General features: G+C 42.3%; 1 protein-coding gene across 1 annotated transcript in view; it reads right to left on the bottom strand.

Annotated features, from left to right (window-relative positions):
• Positions 1-3981: 3981 nt before the first annotated feature.
• LOC132874174 (zinc finger protein 271-like) overlaps positions 3982-22149 on the bottom strand; it is a 71795-nt gene continuing 53627 nt past the window's right edge. Inside the window, exons 4-6 of the mRNA XM_060910151.1 lie at positions 13326-13393; positions 12978-13156; positions 3982-6611 (exon numbers count right to left, since the gene is read on the bottom strand). Coding sequence (XP_060766134.1) covers positions 4471-6611; positions 12978-13156; positions 13326-13393 — 2388 coding nt within the window. The 3' untranslated portion in view covers positions 3982-4470. The remainder of the gene's footprint in view (positions 6612-12977; positions 13157-13325; positions 13394-22149) is intronic.

Here is a 22149-nt window from a genome sequence, read left to right as displayed (position 1 = left end):
AAAATAGTTCGGTATCTTTAAGGAGTGTAAAACAAATAATTGCTCATAGTCATAATGTTAGATACTTATCAAATTGTCTAGTTTCAAATTAATAGTTTGATAGTTTTGCCTGATATTTTCAATTTTGCCATTGAAAAACCTTCATGAAGCCATCGCTACTACATAATGAAGGTTTGCATGTTTCTGTGGTGGTCTTATTCCTAGTTAATTTTGCTAAAGTATTCCATAAAAATTTAAGATTATTTTTGTTATCTTCTATTATGGTGGAGAGAAACATTGAACAAACAGCATTAGAAGCTTGTCTCTGGAGTTCCAGTGGCTCTCATTCCATGATAATTGGAATACTATCAATTTTGTTTGACACCAATTTCTAGTTTTACATGTATTTTGTATGTTTTAAGGTGCATGTGTGATTGTTATACCAAGGTGCTAGTTTTTTTTTCTCCTGAATTATTTTCTTTTAAGTGGAGCTACATTATCTAAAGTAAAGCAGAATGTTGACTCGAAGCATTCAGTTGTCTGATCAAGTTCTGTGAGGTCTAACGGGGATCCAATCATAATTGATAACTGGGAAACTACTGATAAAACTTTATGCAGTAGTTGCTGTGAATGTACTTTTGATGTGATAGTGTAAAAGGTGCATATATTATTGTTAAGACATTTCAAAAAAGATGAGGTAATGGTCTGAGGGAGCATCAGACTGTGGAAGTATGACTATATTTTCTATATTTAATACAAATGCAAGTGCTAGATCGAGAGTGTGACCACTAGGAATCATACAAAAACCTGAACAAAAATAGGGTTAGGTCCTATGACATTCTGATTCACGCCTACTGAATCTAGAATGGACACGGATGCTGTTCTCAGAGTCTTCCAAGTGATCAAAACAATATCTCTAACAATTAATTTGTTGTCTAAAGATACAACCAGGTTTGAGAAATTCCGCAAATTCAGAAAGAACTTCAGAATATAAACCACGGGTCTGTAAATAATTAGTTGAATCAACTGCATAGATTTTTTTTTTAGCTACATACATTAGGATAAAGAACTTCAAGCATACTGAATTTTTGTTCAGGTTTTTGTACAATTCCTAGATTATTATAAACAACTTTGATGCCTTCTCCTCAACCAGTGAGACAAGGTGGATGCATGTAGTTGGACGAGCTTCGTTTAAGTGCTCCGTACTCATTTGGTTTGATCGACATTTCCATTAAACATTAAAATCCTGATCAGTTATAATTCCATGAACAATTAGTCTCATGCTGCAGTACTACACTGATAATAGTGTTACAGATATTATTGTATGGTGGTAATTAATGACTACTTAAAAGCAAAAGAAAACATTAATAGTCTCATTTTAAACATCACTATAAGGTTACATATTTTAAAAGTCATAGAACACTGGTCTACAGCCAAAATGCTTCTGAAATATAGTCAAGCTTTACTAATTCAAGATTGCGGAGAACAAAAATGAAATTTAAAATTGTTCATTGGCTCTATGTAGTGAAAATTCATTATGTCTGATAATTATAACTATTCTTTTAAGTTCGTTTCTTAAGACACGTATTTTTAAGTATGTTACCTCGCTTGTTGACAGTTTCGGCGAACACTTCCGCCTTCTTCAAAACAGTCACCAGATGTCGAGTGGTGACGTGCCTTATCAGCTGATGTTACTCTATGGAGGCGTGAACGTCCTGCCCAATTTGACAGGTAGTCCACGCCTCCTGCTGTCAGGTCGCTGCCCCAGGACGGCGCTCCAGGTATGTGACAGTGCGTACGCTCCCTCATCCCGGTTCATGGTCCTCTGAAATGCTCACGGACCCAAACACATATGAAATACTCAAAAAAGACCCGACGGAGGAAAAGAAAAAAAGACTAAAACTATTACTCAAACCGTTAATGGATGACAACAAAATTGATAAACAAACATACAACCACCTCATCCCCACAGCAGACATCACCCCCCGGATATACGGCACACCGAAAATTCATAAACCCGGAGCACCACTAAGACCCATAGTAGACAGTATAGGATCAGTTACTTACAACCTTTCCAAGACGCTGGCAGACATAATTAAACCACTCCTCGGACTCACGGAATACCACTGCAAAAACTCAAAACAACTGGCGAAAGAACTAAAGGAAATCAAGATAAAAAAGGATGAAATCTTTGTATCACATGACGTCATATCCCTCTTTACAAAAACACCGGTCACAAACACTCTTAACATAGTAGAAAACTGGTTAAAAGCAGACAGAACCCTGAAAAAACGTACAAAACTTTCAGCACAGGACATAAAACTATTACATTTCATTTCCACGTCCACATATTTCCAATACAGAGGTACAATCTATAGACAAAAAGAGGGATTTGCAATGGGGGACCCGCTATCTGCCACTCTATGCAACTTTTTTATGGACGATCTGGAAACCCGAGCCATAGAAACAGCACCGGATGACTGCAAACCTATCTTCTGGAAAAGATATGTTGATGACATTCTTGAAATAACCAAAACAGGCCACACACAACTACTCACGGATCATCTAAACTCCATAGACAAGACAGGCAACATCAAATTCACACACAAAGAGGAAACGGACAAGACAATAGCATTTCTGGACCTAAAAATACACCACACAGAAGAAGGGAACATCAGAATTACAACATACAGAAAACCTACACATACCGACCAATATCTTCTCTGGACATCTGAACATCCCATCGCACACAAAATGTCAGTAATCAGAACACTATACGACCGAACACAGAACATCACGGAGGAGAAAGACAGACAGGAGGAGGAACAACACATCCAACAGGCATTAAAAAACTGCCAATATCCACCGTGGGCAATTCGAAAAGGAAAATCACAGACACAAAAAAAGGAAAGAAACAAACAAACAAGAAAAAACACAGAAAAAACAAACCGGGGCTTTATCACATTACCATACATAAAAGGAGTTACAGAACGCATCCAACGATCCATGAGGAAATACCACATCAACACCCCGGTCAAACCATACAAGAACCTCAGACAGCTGCTAGTTCACCCCAAAGATAAAATACAACTGGACAATAAATGCAATATCATATATGAAATCCCTTGCCGTTCATGCAATAAAGTCTATATTGGTGAAACGGGCAGATGCTTCCACACTCACAGGAAAGAACACCAATTAGAATGTGATCGAAAAGAGTGATAGAAAAGAAACAACAAAAAGACTCACAAGATCCGAAAAAGAAAAAGCAAGCCAAGAAAACTTAAAATCAGCCATTTCAGACCACTGCAAACGAAAAAATCATATAATGAATTGGGAAGAGGCCAGAGTCATTCGCGCTGAAGAGAATAGATATCAGCGTTGGATTTTGGAGGCAGTGAAGATACGTAAGCGGGCGCAGAGGACCATGAACCGGGATGAGGGAGCGTACATGCTGTCACATACCTGGCGCGCCGTCCTGGGGCAGCGACCTGACAGCAGGAGGCGTGGACTACCTGTCAAATTGGGCAGGACGTTCACGCCTCCATAGAGTAACATCAGCTGATAAGGCACGTCACCACTCGACATCTGGTGACTGTTTTGAAGAAGGCGGAAGTGTTCGCCGAAACTGTCAACAAGCGAGGTAACATACTTAAAAATACGTGTCTTAAGAAACGAACTTAAAAGAATAGTGTTCATTGGCTCGTTTTCAAGATTGGCTCGATGAATAAATCTATGAGTGGGTTTGGATAGTACTTACTTTTTTTGGCAAAACAATGAATGATGCAATCATAAGTCAACTGACATCACACTGCTGAACAAACGGTCATATCAGCTCAAAAAAAATTCATACAGTGCTATGCACTCGAGATCAAGTCTTTGCTTGATAAGAGATGCTCCGTTTCATGAATACAAGAGACAAGCTGCTAAAAAAATAAATAAAATAAAAAAAACCCATTGCATACACACAGAACAAGGACTAAACCTATTCAGTACTTATAATTGTTTTTTGCAATTTGGTTCATAATACATTTTATTTATATAAACTTTTAGCTGATTTTCTAGTATTACATAAGGAGAACAGGTGAAATATCATGTAAACCAACCATAAACACACGAGACCTAGTTTTACAATTTATACTTAAAACATTACGATCTACACAATGTACACAAGTATAAAATCTAAAATTTTAAATATCTTGCAAGCCCCAGCCAATCAGCTGATTAACTGTCACGTCTAATTCAACACACCAAATTTCATAATAGACAATTTCATCGCTGATGCAGACAACTTCTGAAAAATTGCTGACCAGTGTAACATGAATAAAGTTCAAAAAGTACAGGTTATTTTCAGTCAAAACTGTAATAACCATATTTAATTTGACAACTTTAAATTATGCAATGTCTCCCAGTTAGTGCACCTTAAGGTCTTAAATGTAACTAAATAAGCAAACGTCTTTCCACACCATGATCAGTTATACGGCTTCTGTCCTACGTGAATGCGCTGGTGTCGTTGGAGAGCACTCTCCAACACTGTGTGCAGTGATACGGCTTCTCTCCTGTGTGAATGCGCTGGTGTTTTTGGAGATTACTCTGCTGAGTAAAACTCTTCCCACACTGTGAGCAGTGATACGGCTTCTCTCCAGTGTGAATGCGCTGGTGTCGTTGGAGAGCACTCTGACGAGTAAAACTCTTTCCACACTGTGAGCAGTGATACGGCTTCTCTCCTGTGTGAATGCACTGGTGTGTTTGGAGAGCACTCTGATGAGTAAAACTCTTCCCACACTGTGAGCAGTGATACGGCTTCTCTCCTGTGTGAATGCACTGGTGTGTTTGGAGAGCACTCTGATGAGTAAAACTCTTCCCACACTGTGAGCAGTGATACGGCTTCTCTCCTGTGTGAATGCGCTGGTGTTTTTGGAGATTACTCTGCTGAGTAAAACTCTTCCCACACTGTGAGCAGTGATACGGCTTCTCTCCTGTGTGAATGCGCCGGTGTCGTTGGAGAGTACTCTGACGAGTAAAACTCTTTCCACACTGTGAGCAGTGATACGGCTTCTCTCCTGTGTGAATGCACTGGTGTGTTTGGAGAACGCTCTGATGAGTAAAACTCTTCCCACACTGTGAGCAGTGATACGGCTTCTCTCCTGTGTGAATGCGCCGGTGTTTTTGGAGATTACTCTGCTGAGTAAAACTCTTCCCACACTGTGAGCAATGATACGGCTTTTCTCCTGTGTGAATGCGCTGGTGTATTTGGAGAGCACTCTGTTCAGTAAAACTCTTCCCACACTGTGAGCAGTGATACGGCTTCTCTCCTGTGTGAATGCGCTGGTGTCGTCGGAGAGTACTCTGACGAGTAAAACTCTTTCCACACTGTGAGCAGTGATACGGCTTCTCTCCTGTGTGAATGAGCTGGTGTTTTTGGAGAGCACTCTGTTCAGTAAAACTCTTCCCACACTGTGAGCAGTGATACGGCTTCTCTCCTGTGTGAATGCGCTGGTGTCGTCGGAGAGTACTCTGATGAGTAAAACTCTTTCCACACTGTGAGCAGTGATACGGCCTCTCTCCTGTGTGAATGCGCTGGTGTTTTTGGAGAGCACTCTGTTCAGTAAAACTCTTCCCACACTGTGAGCAGTGATACGGCTTCTCTCCTGTGTGAATGCGCTGGTGTGTTTGGAGAGCACTCTGATGAGTAAAACTCTTCCCACACTGTGAGCAGTGATACGGCCTCTCTCCTGTGTGAATGCGCTGGTGTTTTTGGAGAGCACTCTGTTCAGTAAAACTCTTCCCACACTGTGAGCAGTGATACGGCTTCTCTCCTGTGTGAATGCGCTGGTGTCGTTGGAGAGCACTCTGATGAGTAAAACTCTTTCCACACTGTGAGCAGTGATACGGCTTCTCTCCTGTGTGAATGCGCTGGTGTTTTTGGAGAGTACTCTGCTGAGTAAAACTCTTCCCACACTGTAAGCAGTGATACGGCTTCTCTCCTGTGTGAATGCGCCGGTGTCGTTGGAGAGCACTCTGATGAGTAAAACTCTTCCCACACTGTGAGCAGTGATACGGCTTCTCTCCTGTGTGAATGCGCTGGTGTTTTTGGAGAGTACTCTGTTCAGTAAAACTCTTTCCACACTGTGAGCAGTGATACGGCTTCTCTCCTGTGTGAATGCGCTGGTGTCGTTGGAGAGTACTCTGATGAGTAAAACTCTTCCCACACTGTGAGCAGTGATACGGCTTCTCTCCTGTGTGAATGCGCTGGTGTTGTTGGAGAGCACTCTGTTCAGTAAAACTCTTCCCACACTGTGAGCAGTGATACGGCTTCTCTCCTGTGTGAATGCGCTGTTGTGTTTTGAGTGCATTCTGATAACTAAAACTCTTTTCACAATCTGAGCAGTGGTGAATTTCCTTCTGTATATCATTATGGGAAGTATCAGAATGGATATCAGTTGATGTCGGCTGACGACTGGAGCATTTGGAGGGGATCTGAAGCTCATATTTAATCTCTCCTGATTCTCGCAGTCTCGCATCCTCTTCATCGTGGCATCTCTGGATGTGTTTGTCGAGGTAAATTTGAGATGCATCGGAACAAGGGCATGTGGAGCAGGAAAAGACTTGCAGCAGAGCGTTCTTTACTTCTGGAGAAACGAAAGGACAAAAATAACAAATTGAACATGAAATGCAACAAGATTATAAAATATAACGCCACTAACCCAATGTAAGGAGTGTTTTTACTGAAACTTAATCAAGATTCTACATGAATTAAGACTGAGACAAAAACAAAAGGTTGCGGACTAAGATACAGCAGCCTCTAGCTTGGAATACTGGGAGATTCAATAAGGTCCTGGAACAGCAGCTATGCACAGCATTGGCCATAGCCCTGTGGGTCTGAGAGACCAAAGGGGAGTTGTTGGTTCCTGTTGGACATCATGTCAAGTCTAGGTAATGGAAAGCCTAGCCTTATTTACATCTCATCCAGGATTGAGAAGGAAACTCAGCCCTCACATTCAAGGTTCTGAAAGATCCAAAAAGGGGCCTTATTTATCAAACTGGATATGAATAGATTTATTTGCAAATAGTTTCTAGTAGCACTGACACAAGCAAATCTATATATTTTCTATCTGGATTTTATATATGGATTAGGTTGTCAAGTTTAAAACACTTATTAAAGGTGCCATTCCACCAAAAACGTTTAATACTGGCTCTTTTTGAAATACCATAGTTCACTCCGAGTTGCATATGCATGTGAAAATGTAATTCTACTCCCATTCCCTGTATTAGCTCATGAAAGAAAATAGTTGGGAAAACGAGCGAATCTGAAAAATCCCTACGAACTTGCATAAGTTCGAAAATTCGTAGTCATGGCCTCGCCCACCTTGGCTTACGACCGCCCACGGGAAGAAAGTTTGGATTTAAGCGCAAGGAGAGATAGCAGAGCCCATCTCGTCAGTAGCTAACGAAGAGGACCTAACAGCAAGTTGAAAACATGGCTGAACAAATTCGTGCCTGTGTTATTTGTGGCAGTAACACATCAACGTTGCATTTCTTGCCCAAGATAGAAGAGGTGAAGAATAAATGGTTTGGAATTTATCTTTGGAACACCACCAGCGAAGTATAATACAACGTTAGTACTGTGTTCTGATCATTTCAACCACAGTGACTTTTCAAACTTCGGTGCCTTCAGTAGTGGTTTTGCTTCGAGGTTGCATTTAATCCCTGGATCTGTGCCGTCAAGACGATCGACCACCAGCTCACAAGCTGTAAGTAAAACATGAACTTTTTGTTTGAAGGTTTTTGTTACAAAATAGCATGTTCATATTCTCCACGTTAGCATGCATGACATGGTCACAAGCTAGGCAGGGATGAGAGTTTTCCGCTTTTCAGCGGATTTCTGCTTTTTCTGAGTAAAAAACGACCTTTTTATATTATGCCAAATCTGTTGAGAATTTTTTTTTATTAATTTCGGGGGGTTGGGGTTTGTTCCTTCATGCTGTCCAAACTTCATTAACTCCAACGATGTTTACACATTATTTGTAAGTCGCCATCTTTAGCCTCGTTTAAATCTCGTTGAATGTGATGTAAAATTCGTGTTATCTACATTGTTATTCGTCAAAACATCGATGTCGAGACCATAATAGCCAATCAAAACAGTTTTTACAAAGACACCCACATCCGCTTGTTCTGACCCACTGGAGGTAGCGTCACAGTGCTGTTAGCCAATCAGAGGTAACATGTTTACATGTCATGAATATTAATGAGTAAGAGCTGAAATCCTGTCGTTCTCCCGCCACCCACTCCTCCAGCAAACTAGAACAGCCTGAAACAGGAGAACCACAGCACTTTTTTTTCACCAAAACCGGCTCACAGGGCATTCATTCATACTAGAGACCACCGAAAAATTAATGAAAAAACGATGCAATGAGACCTTTAATTTCAATTACACACAAATTTCATGAAATTAAGTTTTGTGGGATTTTGTGAAAACCAGTTGATTCATATTAAAGTAATTGATGAAAGCAAGCCAACATCCATAAATTAAGACATATAACAATAGTCATTTAAATTAATGTAGGTGTATTAAAAAAAAAAAGGGACACTGCATCGGTTCAGATGGCATTCAAGTAGTTCTGCAGTAGTATAGGAATTTCCTTCCTGCAGTATTTGAAGAATGCCATGGTGTGATTTGTAGTAATAAAGCAGTCAAATCTCCATGTGTTTAATTGTTCATCAATTCAATCGGACCCTATTTGTTCCTTAACATGTTGAAGTTCTTCAGCTGCAAGAGTTTAAAGTGCATATCCTGGACCAATTTCTTTTTTTTTTTTAATATAAAAGTATGTCCCTTTACACACTCATCCAGAAGGGTAATTTTGCACAAGGCCATCTGTCGACAGCAGAAAAAAAATAAAATAAAATGCGTCTGGAAAAATCCCAAGGGAGTCTGGAGCCAGATTTGTGACGTCACCTGCGGAAGCGCCAGCAGGCTGTGCAAGCTTTGCATGGTTTCAGTGCACAGCCTGTGTAGACCAAGCGCTCCCATTTCTCCCTCATTGTCCGGTCTTCTGGAAAACGATGAGTACTAATCCCATCATGACTGGTGTTGCTACACCCTCCTACGATACATCTGTTAACCATTCTAATAATTATGTGATAACGTTGAAGAAATTTGCATAAAACCACCAGGTCGTTTTCTCATAAACAAACCAGCGCTGACATAGGATTCAGAGGGAGGCGTCCCGCATGCGACGTCACGAAAATCAATGTTTGGCGGGAAATCCAAATGCCAAGTTTTTTCAGAGGTGGACCAATTCGCCTCAAATGGCTTGATTTCAACTGAATTTTTCTGGTATTGTGCAAGGTAAAAAAAAAAAAAATTACATTGATCTTGCTCCTGAATTTACCCGTGATATGCACTTTAAGGAGCTAAAATTTAACAGAATTAAAAAGATAAGTTCTCCATGGTATGACTTGTGGAATTATCGAATTCCATAAAAATACTAAAATTGTTATTGCTTGTTAAGTTGCTTGATAATCATCACATATGCTCCTGAAATAAAGCAAATGTGTTGCAATTGATTTGTATAATGGTTGATGGGTTTGACTGACATCTGCATGATCCAATTAACAACTTTGCTTGGTTCAGACACACTGCATGTGTGTGTTCAACTAACTTCTTTCCAGCCAGCTGGTTATATTGCAATAAAGGTATTATAATGCCGCCGCACCCCCCCCAGTGTTTCTGTAATATGGGGAGGTCTGACGTTATCCTATATTATGTGTTTGCTATGACAGGGCATCACCCCCCAAATTTCTCCCCAATTTTCTCCCTAATTTAGCCATGGCCAATTCCCACCCATCAGACTCCTCTCCTGTATCACATAACAGCTACCAACCAGGGAGGGCTATCATGTGCTTCCTCCAAGACAAGAAACACCAGTTGAGCACGTTTTACTCATACAATGTCAGGGGGCTGCAAAGCACACTCGGACGAAAGCCCAATCCACTTACTTCCTATTAAATGTGCTCTCTCACACCCATGACTGGCCAGTGTAACTGACAGGGCAGAGAAGAGAGAGCATGCCATCTCTCCCTCCCAGAGAGCCCAGACAATTTTGCTCTCTTGAGCTCCCAACCACAGATGATTGTGGCATCATCAGGATTTGAAAGTGGCAATATCTGGATGATGGGGAGGATGACAAGGACAACACCTTTCTGCTGTGCCACTCGGGATCCACAGGGCATGCATTTTACGCCACTTCTGGTTAAACTGGGCATGATGAATAAAACAACAATATCTTGTGGTTTACTATATACAGTGGTGCTTGAAAGTTTGTGAACCCTTTAGAATTTTCTATATTTCTGCATGAATATGACCTAAAATCAGGGCTTTGAACCAGAATTTTTTTCCTATTGGTTCGTTCCGAACAGAAACAGAATTTTAACGTTTCCGGTTTTGGGTTCCACCGTTAAATAGACGTTCCCGAACCGGTTAGAACAAAAAAATTTCGTTCCCGGAATGGTTAATTACGTTCCCTGTCAGCTGTTTAACAAATGGCTATAAAATTATGTCTCTGTCTCATCCAGCTTAAGCCAAATGTAGGCTAATTCTATTACAACCTTCATTAAATAAGACAAGAAATAATTCAAAACAATTATTATTTCAAATGTTGGCGATTTGGATTCTCAGTATGTCTTCCCATCTACACAAACAGAAAAAGTGCCAAAAATGAAAGATAATTCGTTTAGTGTTTTACCAAAGTCTAGTCAGGCCCTATGCATTGATAGGCTAACAGAGGTTAACGTCATTTAATGTTCGCGAGCCTCTCATTAACGTGGACAAATATACTGATATCGTGTTTGAAATTGACGTTTTTGAATAACGATAGACTGCAATATTTACCTCTTACTTAAGATGTGGAGACGTGATAGTAGTCCACCTTCCCGCTCTCTCCATTCAGTCAGCAAACGTCACACAGGAAGTGAACCCCAGCGGGTCATAGAAACTTGCGCAGGAGAAGAATGACTTTATTTGTAGGCTACAGAAACTTTGAGGAACGAAATAAAAACCGGTATTAACCGGTTACCATTATTTTTAATAAGCGTTTCTGTTCCGGAACATAAAAAATAATCAAGTTTCTGGTTTCGTTTCTGTTCCATGTGAAATAGAAAAAGTTCCCGGTTTTCGTTCCTTGAACCGGTTCAAAGCCCTGCCTAAAACATCAGATTTTCACACAAGTCGATAAAGAGAACCCAGTTAAACAAATGAGACAAAAATACTATACTTGCTCATTTATTTATTGAGGAAAATGATCCAATATTACATATCTGAGTGGCAAAAGTATGTGAACCTCTACGATTAGCAGTGAATTTGAAGGTGAAATTAGAGTCAGGTGTTTTCAATCAATGGGATGACAATCAGGTGTGAGTGGGCACCCTGTTTTATTTAAAAAAAAAAAAACAGGGATCTATTAAAGTCTGATCTTCAAAACACACGTTTGTGGAAGTGTATCATGACATGAACAAAGGAGATTTCTGAGGACCTCAGAAAAAGCATTGTTGATGCTCATCAGGCTGGAAAAGGTTACAAAACCATCTCTAAAGAGTTTGGACTCCACCAATCCACAGTCAGACAGATTGTGTACAAGTAGAGGAAATTCAAGACCGTTGTTACCTTCCCCAGGAGCGGTCGACCAACAAAGATCACTCCAAGAGCAAGGCGTGTAATAGTCGGCGAGGTCACAAAGGACCCCAGAGTAACTTCTAAGCAACTGAAGCCTCTCTCACATCGGCTAATGTTACTGTTCATGAGTCCACCATCAGGAGAACACTGAACAATGGTGTGCATGGTAGGGCTGCAAGGAGAAAGCCACTGCTCTCCAAAAAGAATATTGCTGCTCGTCTGCAGTTTGCTAAAGATCATGTGGACAAGCCAGAAAGCTATTGGAAAAATGTTTTGTGGATGGATGAGACCAAAATAGAACTTTTTGGTTTAAATGAGAAATGTTATGTTTGGAGAAAGGAAAACACTGCATTCCAGCATAAGAACATTATCCTATCTGTGAAACATGGTGGTGGTACTATCATGGTTTGGGCCTGTTTTGCTGCATCTGGGCCAAGACAGCTTGCCATCATTGATGGAACAATGAATTCTGAATTATACCAGTGAATTCTAAAGGAAAATGTCAGGACATCGGTCCATGAACTGAATCTCAAGAGAAGGTGGGTCATGTAGCAAGACAACGACCCTAAGCACACAAGTGGTTCTACCAAAGAATGGGTAAAGAAGAATAAAGTTAATGTTTTGGAATGGCCAAGTCAAAGTCCTGACCTTAATCCAATCAATGTTGTGGAAGGACCTGAAACGAGCAGTTCATGTGAGGAAACCCACCAACATTCCAGAGTTGAAGCTGTTCTGTACGGAGGAATGGGCTAAAATTCCTCCAAGCCGGTGTGCAGGACTGATCAACAGTTACCGCAAACGTTTAGTTGCAGTTATTGCTGCACAAGGGGGTCACACCAGATACTGAAAGCAAAGGTTCACATATTTTTGCCACTCACATATGTAATATTGGATCATTTTCCTCAATAAATAAATGACCAAGTATAATATTTTTGTCTCATTTGTTTAACTGGGTTCTCTTTTACTACTTTTAGGACTTGTGTGAAAATCTGATGATGTTTTGGGTCATATTTATGCAGAAATATAGAAAATTCTAAAGGGTTCACAAACTTTCAAGCACCACTGTAGTCAGTTTCGCAATAGCAAGATATGCAGTGGGCGGACTTCACGTGTCTCAAAGGAAGCTGATAGACTTCACCCTCTCTGGTTGGTCATGGTCATATGATCAAGAAGACCTACCTGGTTAGTGGAACAGGCCAAAATGAGTTGTCTGGGAAATGTTCTAGTTATTGCAGACTGCATTGTACAACAGCTTTCGTCCCAGAAACACGTCACAAAATGTTGCAGAAAATAACCTCTATAACCTCTTAGACAAAAGTAACACCTTGCTGTCTGGTTGTTCCTGTAGGTGCAGGACTGAGTTCTTTGGTGTACTCCTCTTCATACCACACCAAGAGCTCCTGTCCTGGGTTAATGGATCGACAGCAACGATACAGAATTCCCCCTTGATACTCAAATGCCACAAGATTCTGTTCTTCTTCATTACGGGCACAATTCACATACCTAAAAGAGTGAGGCAACGTTTCAGAAAAAGGTAAAAATCAGATCAGAGTTACAGACTCGGAGAAAGCATGGCGGAGATATCAATGACATGAAGATAAAGTTCTTCCAACAAATGAGGAGCTGTAAAATCAAATCACTAAAACGACCCAACAGCTGGTGTACTGCTCACCTCATCCAATTCACATGCGTCTCTCTTTTGACATCGATGTATTCTTCACACTGCATGCTCCTGTATACCTGTAGAAAAATACCACATTTACTTTTTTTTTTTTTACACGAAATCAATATATGGCTTTAAATGGGGGGTTTACAGAAACAAGAACAATGGCTCATGCCAATATTATTAAGCCTCATGAAGGCTGAATTAAAGGTTTTTGACTGTATCGTAAGATTCACAAAACAGCTGACAAGCTCCGAGATGAATTTAGTAACTATAGGAAAATGCAGGCAAGGCTTTATCAGAATTTAGGCAAAGGAAAGGTTTCTCATAAAAGGCTTTACTTCTGACATGGCAAAGCTGTGCTGTGAATCAGACCTCTCCGATAAATATATGTCCCTTGTGTTTTGGTCTCTAAACAGACAGCTACAAAAATACACAACTTTAAAATTCAGTTCTGTCCCTAAATGGGTTTCATATAAAATATTTTTAATCTGTACAAGTAATATTTATTTGGGCGCCAACGTTGTTTTAGTTCAGTGTAGCAGTGCTCATCTTTAATTTAAATGATTTTAAGTTTACTTTTAGTCTTGTGTCCTGAAAATAGTAGTTACATTTTAGTCTTTTTTTTTTTTTTGGTCAAGATTACATCAATGGAACTCAATTTTAATTTTAGTCTAATTCTATCAATGTTTTAATCATAATTTCCTCAGATAGTTGCATGGTACTTGTAAAATATGCCCTGCAGTTTTAAGAGGGCCTGTTGCATCAGGGGTTTAGCCGGATTCCCCCCCACCATATGGCTGGTTTTGTCACTATGCAGAAGTTACAGTACTCAGCGTAAATGAGTAAACCCCCTTCAGGGCTTGAAATTCGCGGTGGTCTGGTCACCTGAGGTGACTTAATTAGTCATTTGGCAGGTCATTCCTGTCACTAGCCAGCCCCGCTGGCTAGTTGAAAATAATAAATATATATGAAGCGAAGATTCAGACACACCGTCAACTAAAGCCACCACATATTAAGCGTGTGCCGTGTCTGTGTTAATCGATGTGTTTATCGGCAGAACGGAAACTACCGAAGAATTCCGAATCATATCGTGTACGAGTCAGGCTGTCAGTTTTTTCACTACAGCGCATTCATACAACGCATCTCGTTGAATATCGCGGTAAATCACGTGTAGTATTGGACCAGGTGGGTGGAGCACAGAAGCACGGCAGGCCAGAACTAAGTTCTCAATGAACTATTTATTGCTAGCTTTTCAGCCTTTTATCACTTCCCAGCCGTGTGCGCGCGCGCACGTGTTCTGGTTGAGGAGCGCTCCCTTTCTCTGCTCTCCTCTCCTTTTAAAGGGCGTGGTCACTGGGGAAGATGCACAAACAGGTTAATCCCCATCAGGTGCAATGATTCCACCATTTACCTTCCCTGACTCCGCCCTCCATTCACAGACCGCCGCTTGGCCACGCCCCCGCTGTCACGTCACGTTATCAAATTCAATAGATGTAGCCACATTATCGCCCATTTAAACACGTATGTTTTTGCTGTTGTTTACATCTACATCTGCCAAAGCTACGTTGCGATGTGGAATTTTCTGAAAGGTGTACAGAAACCGCCAGAGATGGGGACAAAGCGACCTCGGTCTGAAGAGGAGAAAAAGGCCGCCGATAAAGCGTACGAGAAGGAGAAATGACAAAGGACTTAGCAAACGTGGGAGCAGGGTAGGCCTTGGCTGCGATACGATTTTTATGGAATAATTAATTTTTTTCAAGTTGATTCTTTGTCAATATGATGCTCCTAATGCTTTCGCTCTCAAATGGTTAAATACATAAAGCATGTTGGACATATTTTGGGTGCTATAGTCATGATAGTAAGTATATTTGTTTTCAATACTCATGCACCAAGTTGCCAAGTTTTCCAATATATTATTATTTGTTGATATTATATTATGGTGCTCTGTGCTGTTCTCATTTATGTATTTAACAACAGTATCAAAATACTCGGGTAGTGAAATAAATGCACATTAGTCATGAACAATGGTAACTACTCTCTTTTGCATTATTTTTGACAGAAGTAAAATTCATACATGAACACATTTTGGCGAGTTGATTTTCTGTTTGGCTAGTTACTTTGGAAGGTAACTAGTCCGGCTGGCTGCTGTGATGACTGGGGGGAGGTATGTTGAGGGAAGAAAGAGAGATGGCTGCAGTGAGGGAGAGGGTGGGGGGGGGATGTGGGCTGGTTGAACCGATTGAAAAAGTCATTCAACTCATTCGCCCTCTCCACTATCACCTCAACGACTCTGGTCTTTGTATTGTGGCCTGTAATGGTTTTCACACCTTCCCAGACCTTCCTCATGCTGTTCTCCTTCAGCTTCTGCTCCACCTTCCTCCTGCAGCTGTCCTTAGTTTCCCTCACGCAGCGTCTTACCTCCTGCTGTGCTGCTTTCATCGCCTCCCTATCCCTGCTCCTGAAGGCGGCCTTCTTCCTGTTAAGGACAGCTTTGACTTCCTGTGTTACCCATGGCTTGTTATTAGGGTAACACCGTACAGTCTTAGCGGGGGAGATCACATCTGCACAGAAGTTAAAGTAATCCGTCAGACAGTGTGACAGCCCCTCTATGTCCTCACAGTGTGGGCTAAGCAGCACATCCCAGTCCATGATGTCATAACAGTTCTGATGCCTGAGGGCATCTTCCATTTCAGGGGACCACCTCCTGATGGAGCTAGTTGTTGCAGGCTGCCTTTGAACCAGGGGGGTGTACTTCAGCTGTAGAAGAACCAGGTTGTGGTCAGACTCCCCCAGTGGGGGGAGGGGTGTGGCTCTGTATGCATCCCTCACATTAGCATACAGCAAGTCAATTGTCCTGTTGATCCTTGGTGGACAATCCACAGCCTGGTAAAAAGCAGCCAAAGTAGAGTCCAAAGTAGCACGATTAAAGTCCCTAGAAATGATCATAAATGCCTCAGGGTGCTGTGTCTGCAGCCTTGCTGTGAGAGAGTGAATCCTCTCACATGCAGTGGTTGCGTCTGCCCTCGGAGGGATGTAAACACAGATGGTGATCACGTGACTGAACTCCCTTGGCAGATAACATGGCCGCAGGCTAATGGCTAGCAGCTCCAAGTCCGGGTAACATAAAACTGTCTTTACGGAGATGCTGATGATGATGCCCTTTATTGTCACTAGTCACATGTACCAGCGAAATTAGCCGTCAACCTGTCCGTACATATACAACATACAATTGACATCGGGTAGACAGGACAGGAAGACAGGGATGAAGATAAAAAGGAAACACAGCATGAGGAGAGATAAGGAAAAAAAGAACCCCCCCCACTATGCTCCTGTCAGGAGTACAGTGTGGCAACATTTAAAAAAAACCTTTGCACATAAGCACACAACAACACAAGTACACTTTAAACACGGGACTTGAGGGGGGAGGGGAGGAGGTAATCCAGCGCAAGCAAGCAGCCGTCCGCTCCTGCAGCCATGAAGGCGCTGGTCACGCACCCGCTTGTCACACTGGGGGTAAAAATGGCGACCGCGGAAAATTAGAGAAGGAATGCGAGAGTGTCTCCCGGAAGTGACCTTCAGGAGGAAATGTTGCCTCAGCAACGGCCTGAACTGAGGCCGGTGCTGTCTCAGGGAGCCGAATGTCGATAAGATACAAATTGTTTGGTCTTTCCAGATGCAGTCTTTGCACGTCCACACCACTCGTCCATATCTGTCCATTCCATCCATTCTATTCAAATTGATCTCCGAAAAACGTATTCCTTGCAAAGCTGAAAGCTGCTCCGAGACAACCATTTTGTGGTTAAAATTCTGAATGTCCACAGTCCGAGTGCCAACAGCTTTGCCCACCACTCCAATCATATCGGGCAGCTTTGTGGGGCTTTGAACAGCTGTCACCATTGTCTGATTTCCTCGATATACCAGGGCAATGCCTAATCCAATCAGCAAAAGTCCTGTAATCATGGTTCCGAATAGGTAGATATCTTCAATGTCCTCCACAGAAAGAATTGCCAGGCACACGACCCGCCACCGCTCCCACGCGTCCATCGTGTAACCAGCCGCAAACGTTCCGGCAGGACAGACGGGTTCCCCCGAACCCAGGCTTCTCGTTGAGAAAACCGTGTCAATTTCGTTAGGAGACCAGTTTATCAATTCCATGCTTTTTTTAGTTTAGAAAGTAATGCAGGGAGAGTCTCTTCAAAAAGTACAGCAGACGAGACAAGACACAGAAGCACAAGCAGGGAAAAAAAGGAGGGAGAGGGAGAGCAGAAAATGCGACCGCCTTCCGTGGAAGCACGGAGAGATATGTCCCAGGTTACACCAGCGGTTGTTAACATAAATGATGAGTCCCCCACCTTTGCTTTTCCCGCACGTGTTAGTGTCTCTGTCGGCTCTCACAGCAGTGAATCCCCGCAGGTCCATGTTAGCATCCAGTACAAGGTGTGTTAGCCATGTCTCTGTAAAGATAAATAAGCTGCTCTCCCAGCAAATCCGCTGATTGTTCAGAGCGGAAAGCTCGTCGACTTTATTCGGCAGCGAGTTCACATTCCCCATGATAACGGAGGAAATGGATGGTTTGTAGCGCCGCCGGTTGCCCGCTAGCCTAGCCTTTAGCTTAGCTCCAGCCTTGCAGCCCCTGGGTTTCCTCCTCAGCTCGGCCGGGATGGAGTGTCGTATCCTGGCTCGTCCCATTGTTGTAAGGGCCAGCAGCTCCTCTCTCGAATAAGTGAGAAAACTGGCTCCTGGTTGTGTGTTAAAGTTAAAAATATCCATGTTATATAAGTAAAACACACTGTCTTCATAAGACGAGCAGAAAAGTAAAAAAAAAAAAGTGGGGGGGGGGGGGAGGTTTAAAGAGCTAAAAAATACAGAGCTACTGGAGAGGCAGCCGTCTCACACAGCACCCATAGATCCACATTTGATAATCTTCTGGGTGGTGGTGACAACCCTCTGGAGCACTTTTCTCTCTGCTCCTGTGCAGCTGACAAACCACACACTGATGCAGTATGTAAGTATGCTCTCTCTGGAGCAACAGTAGAAGGACACAAGCAGTTTTTGAGGGAGGTCATTCATCCTGAGGATCATCAGGAAGTAAAGTCTCTGCTGTGTGTTCTTTATCACTTGTGTGGCATTAGAGCTCCAGGTCAGCTCCTCCTCTGCATGCACCCCAAGGAACCAGAAGTCCAGGATCCTCTCCACACATTGCGCACTGATGAGAATAGGCTGAAAGTCTGTTTTCTTCTTCCTGAAGTCTATGATCAGCGCCTTGGTTTTGGTGGTTGAGGCCCAGGTTTGTTGTCTCAGCACCACCCAGACAGCTGCTCCACCTTGTGCTGATAAGCAGACTCCTTCCCCTCAGGGATGAGCCACACTATGGTAGTATGATCCGCAAATATGATGCCATTACAGAAGTGAGCAGGGTGCAGTTCTAAGTGTAGAACTACTACTTTTTTAATCTTAGAAAAAGCCATGGCACAGCAGTTATGCTCATATTTACAAAGGAATAACATCCATTAAATGTATCAGTCAGGATTTAGACCTCATCATAGCAAAGAGACAGCTCTGGTTAAAGTAGTAAAACAACCTACTGTTGGCATCTGATCAGGGCTGTGTCTCGCTGCTTGACCTTAGTTCAGCATTTGATACCATTGATCATTCCATTCTTCTGGATAGATTAGAAAATGTTGTGGGAGTTAAGGAAACGGCCGGCTCCTGGCACAGCTCTTATTTAACTGATCGCTATCAGTATGTTGATATAAATGGTGATATTTCTAGACATACTGAGGTAAAGTTTGGTGTTCCACAAGGTTCTGTCTTGGGTCCACTGCATTTTTCTTTATATATATCTTTTTTCTAAAAAACAAAACAAAACATTTTATATATTATATAAAAATAAAAACCTCTGGGTGATATTCTTCATAAACATTAGTTTCCACTGTTATGCTGATGAGACACAGTTGTATGTTTCTACAAAACCTGATGAGAGACACCAGCTTAATAGAATTGAGAAATGTGTAAAGGACAGACACTGGATGCTTATTAACTTCCTTCTGCTTCACTCTGACAAGACTGACGTACTTGTACTAGGACCACATGCAGCTAGAAGTAAGTTTTCTGATTACACAGTAACTCTGGATGGCCTTTCTGTTTCTTTACTTGCAGCAGTAAAAGACCTCGGGGTGATTATTGACCCTGGACTTTCATTCGACACTCACATCAATAACATTACCCGGATAGCTTTCTTTCATCTCAGAAATATTTCTAAGAGAAGAAATTCAATGTCACTACACGACGCAGAAAAATTAGTTCATGCTTTTGTTACCTCCAGGTTGGATTATTGTAATGCCTTACTGTCTGGATGTTCCAATAAGTGCATAAACAAGCTCCAGTTAGTTCTAAATGCAGCAGCAAGAATCCTTATTAGAACTAGAAAATATGACCACATCACCCCTGTCTTATCCACACTGCATTGGCTCCCAATCAAATTTCGTATTGATTATAAAGTACTACTATTGACCTTTAAAGCACTGAATGGTCTCGCACCACAGTACCTGAGTGAACTTCTGCTCCTCTCTGACCCACCACGCCTACTTAGATCAAAAGGTGCAGGCTATCTGCTGATACCTTTTATAGTGAAGGTTACATCAGGGGGCAGAGCCTTTTCTTACAAAGCCCCACAGTTATGGAATAGCCTTCCAAGTAGTGTTCGGGAATCAGAAACAGTCCATGTTTAAGTCTAGGCTGAACGCATATCTGTTTAGCCAAGCCTTTTGTTAAGAGTGTTTATGAGGGAAAGGAGTAGATCTGGAGAGTCCTCAGACAGTGTTTTGGTAAACTGGGATGTGTGGATGCTGTCAGTCCCCCACTCGCTTGCTCGCTCGAGTTTGTTGATCCTGTAGTGGCTGCTGCTTTATGTCAAGGGGCGCCCTCATGCCTGTGTTACCTTCTGGCTCTCCCCTTTTAGTTATGCCGTCATAGTTTTGCCAGTGTCCCTGCTTGGGACTCTGGCAAAACGTATACTGTTCCTACTCATCAGGTGACATTGGGCATACCCAACAACCTGTGTTTTCTCTCTCCCCTCCGTCCCTCTGAGTTACATGGCAATCCTGGCCTCTTCTGCTCCTCAGACCTGCCTGATCCATTGTTGCGGCGACCTGCCACAAGGAGTGCCTGAACGCAGGCTCACATGATTGACAGCTGCCTCCGCCACTTCCTGCTACGCTGAATCGCTGCGCTACCAGCGCGCGCACGCTGCGCTGAACAGGCAGCCAATCACAACGCTAGTTAGCAGGGCAGCCAATCACAACGCTAGTTAGCAGGGCAGCGGTCGTTCTAGAACGCTAGGCAGAATTAACATTCAGTTTGTAACGAAGCAGCAGCGCAGCAGTTGCAAAGAGAACTTCGCTACTAACACAAACTTTACAGCACATCAGGGAAAAAAGGACAAAAAAGGCTACCGGTAAACCCACTGAACTTTTTTATATGCAAACGCTGCGCTCGCAGTAATCCGTGGGCATGAGAAATGTTTGTTCCTTACCTGTGATTGGTTTAATGTGATTGGTTTAAACTTCCTTTCTCAGTGGCGTGTAGTAAAAGATCTTCAGTTAAAGTGAACAAACTGCCTGTGAAAGGGCTAATGGTTAAAATGGTTCTTAGTTTAAAACTGTTTTTCTGTTCATTTATATTTGTTCAGCAACATATTACCTGAATTATTAAAAATGGTTAAAATATACCTAATTTACCTTATACATAAATATTTATATATTGTTGCCTAATTAACTTGGGTTTTGTTATAGAAAAACAAGCATTTATTCATACATGCTTTGTTATAGAAAAACAAGCATTTATTCATACATTTATTTTATGTTTGTATGTTTTAAAGGTTTTTCACCTTCTAGCTTCGACTTCAAGCTCCAAGCTTCTAGCTTCTACTTCTGATTCTACCTCTGATTCTACTTCTGATTCTAACGTCAGTTCCACTGAAAACCAATAAAATACGAGTGGAATCCTGTGTCCGAGTCCTTCCCTTTCAAGTGTGGGAAACCCTGATGCTCACATACACTTGACAGTGAAAAACCGATGCACCAGTGGAAACTGACGACTGCCAGACGACTGACAGTGAATCACCGCTGCACCAGTGCATCAAACCAAAACCAGTGACCAAGAAGCAAGACTCCACTCGTGCCACAACCCAACAGAGAGGGAAGACACTTCACCTGGGGGCCTGGAGGATAAAGCTTGAAGTCATCTGGAAAAAAAACGAAATGGCGAAGTCATTAGAAGAACTGAAAACAGAGCGAACCACAGCCAAAAGACTTTTCTCCCGTCTTGCTAACTGCATTGCAAGAACACACTCAGAGATGACTGTGGAGGAGCTAAAGCAAAACTTCAACAAGCTTACAGCAGAAAGCTCGAGACTCATGGAGGCGAACGAAGAGATTGAGGCCGCCTACATGGCAGAAGCAGCCGCAGCCGCTGTAGAGGACCTGGGCGCCGAGAAGAAAGCCGACCTGGAGAAGATAGAGGCATACTGTAAGCAGAGGACTAAAGAAGCAAAGCTCCTAATTCAACGAACACTCTGGGAATCGTATGGGGAGAAAGAGCTGCCCCTTGCTCTATACATCGCTGAAGCTGACTGCAAGAATGTCTCCTCTGCCCAGCTCGACGTGACTCTGGAGGCATATGAGTTCATGCTGAAGCACTTTGAGATGTTGGTGCTGAAGGCCAAAGAAGCGCACCGTGACTGGAACCGCTGGGCTCCCGCTGCAGAGCAAAGAGACTTTGATCACCGCATGGCAGAGCTCGAAGTGCAACTTCCCCAGCTGGTGTCACG

The sequence above is a fragment of the Neoarius graeffei genome, chromosome 26 (assembly GCF_027579695.1).
Source record: "Neoarius graeffei isolate fNeoGra1 chromosome 26, fNeoGra1.pri, whole genome shotgun sequence".
Taxonomy (NCBI): Eukaryota; Metazoa; Chordata; class Actinopteri; order Siluriformes; family Ariidae; genus Neoarius; species Neoarius graeffei.
Note: the sequence above shows the minus strand (reverse complement) of the source record. Positions and strands in the feature narration are given on the sequence as shown.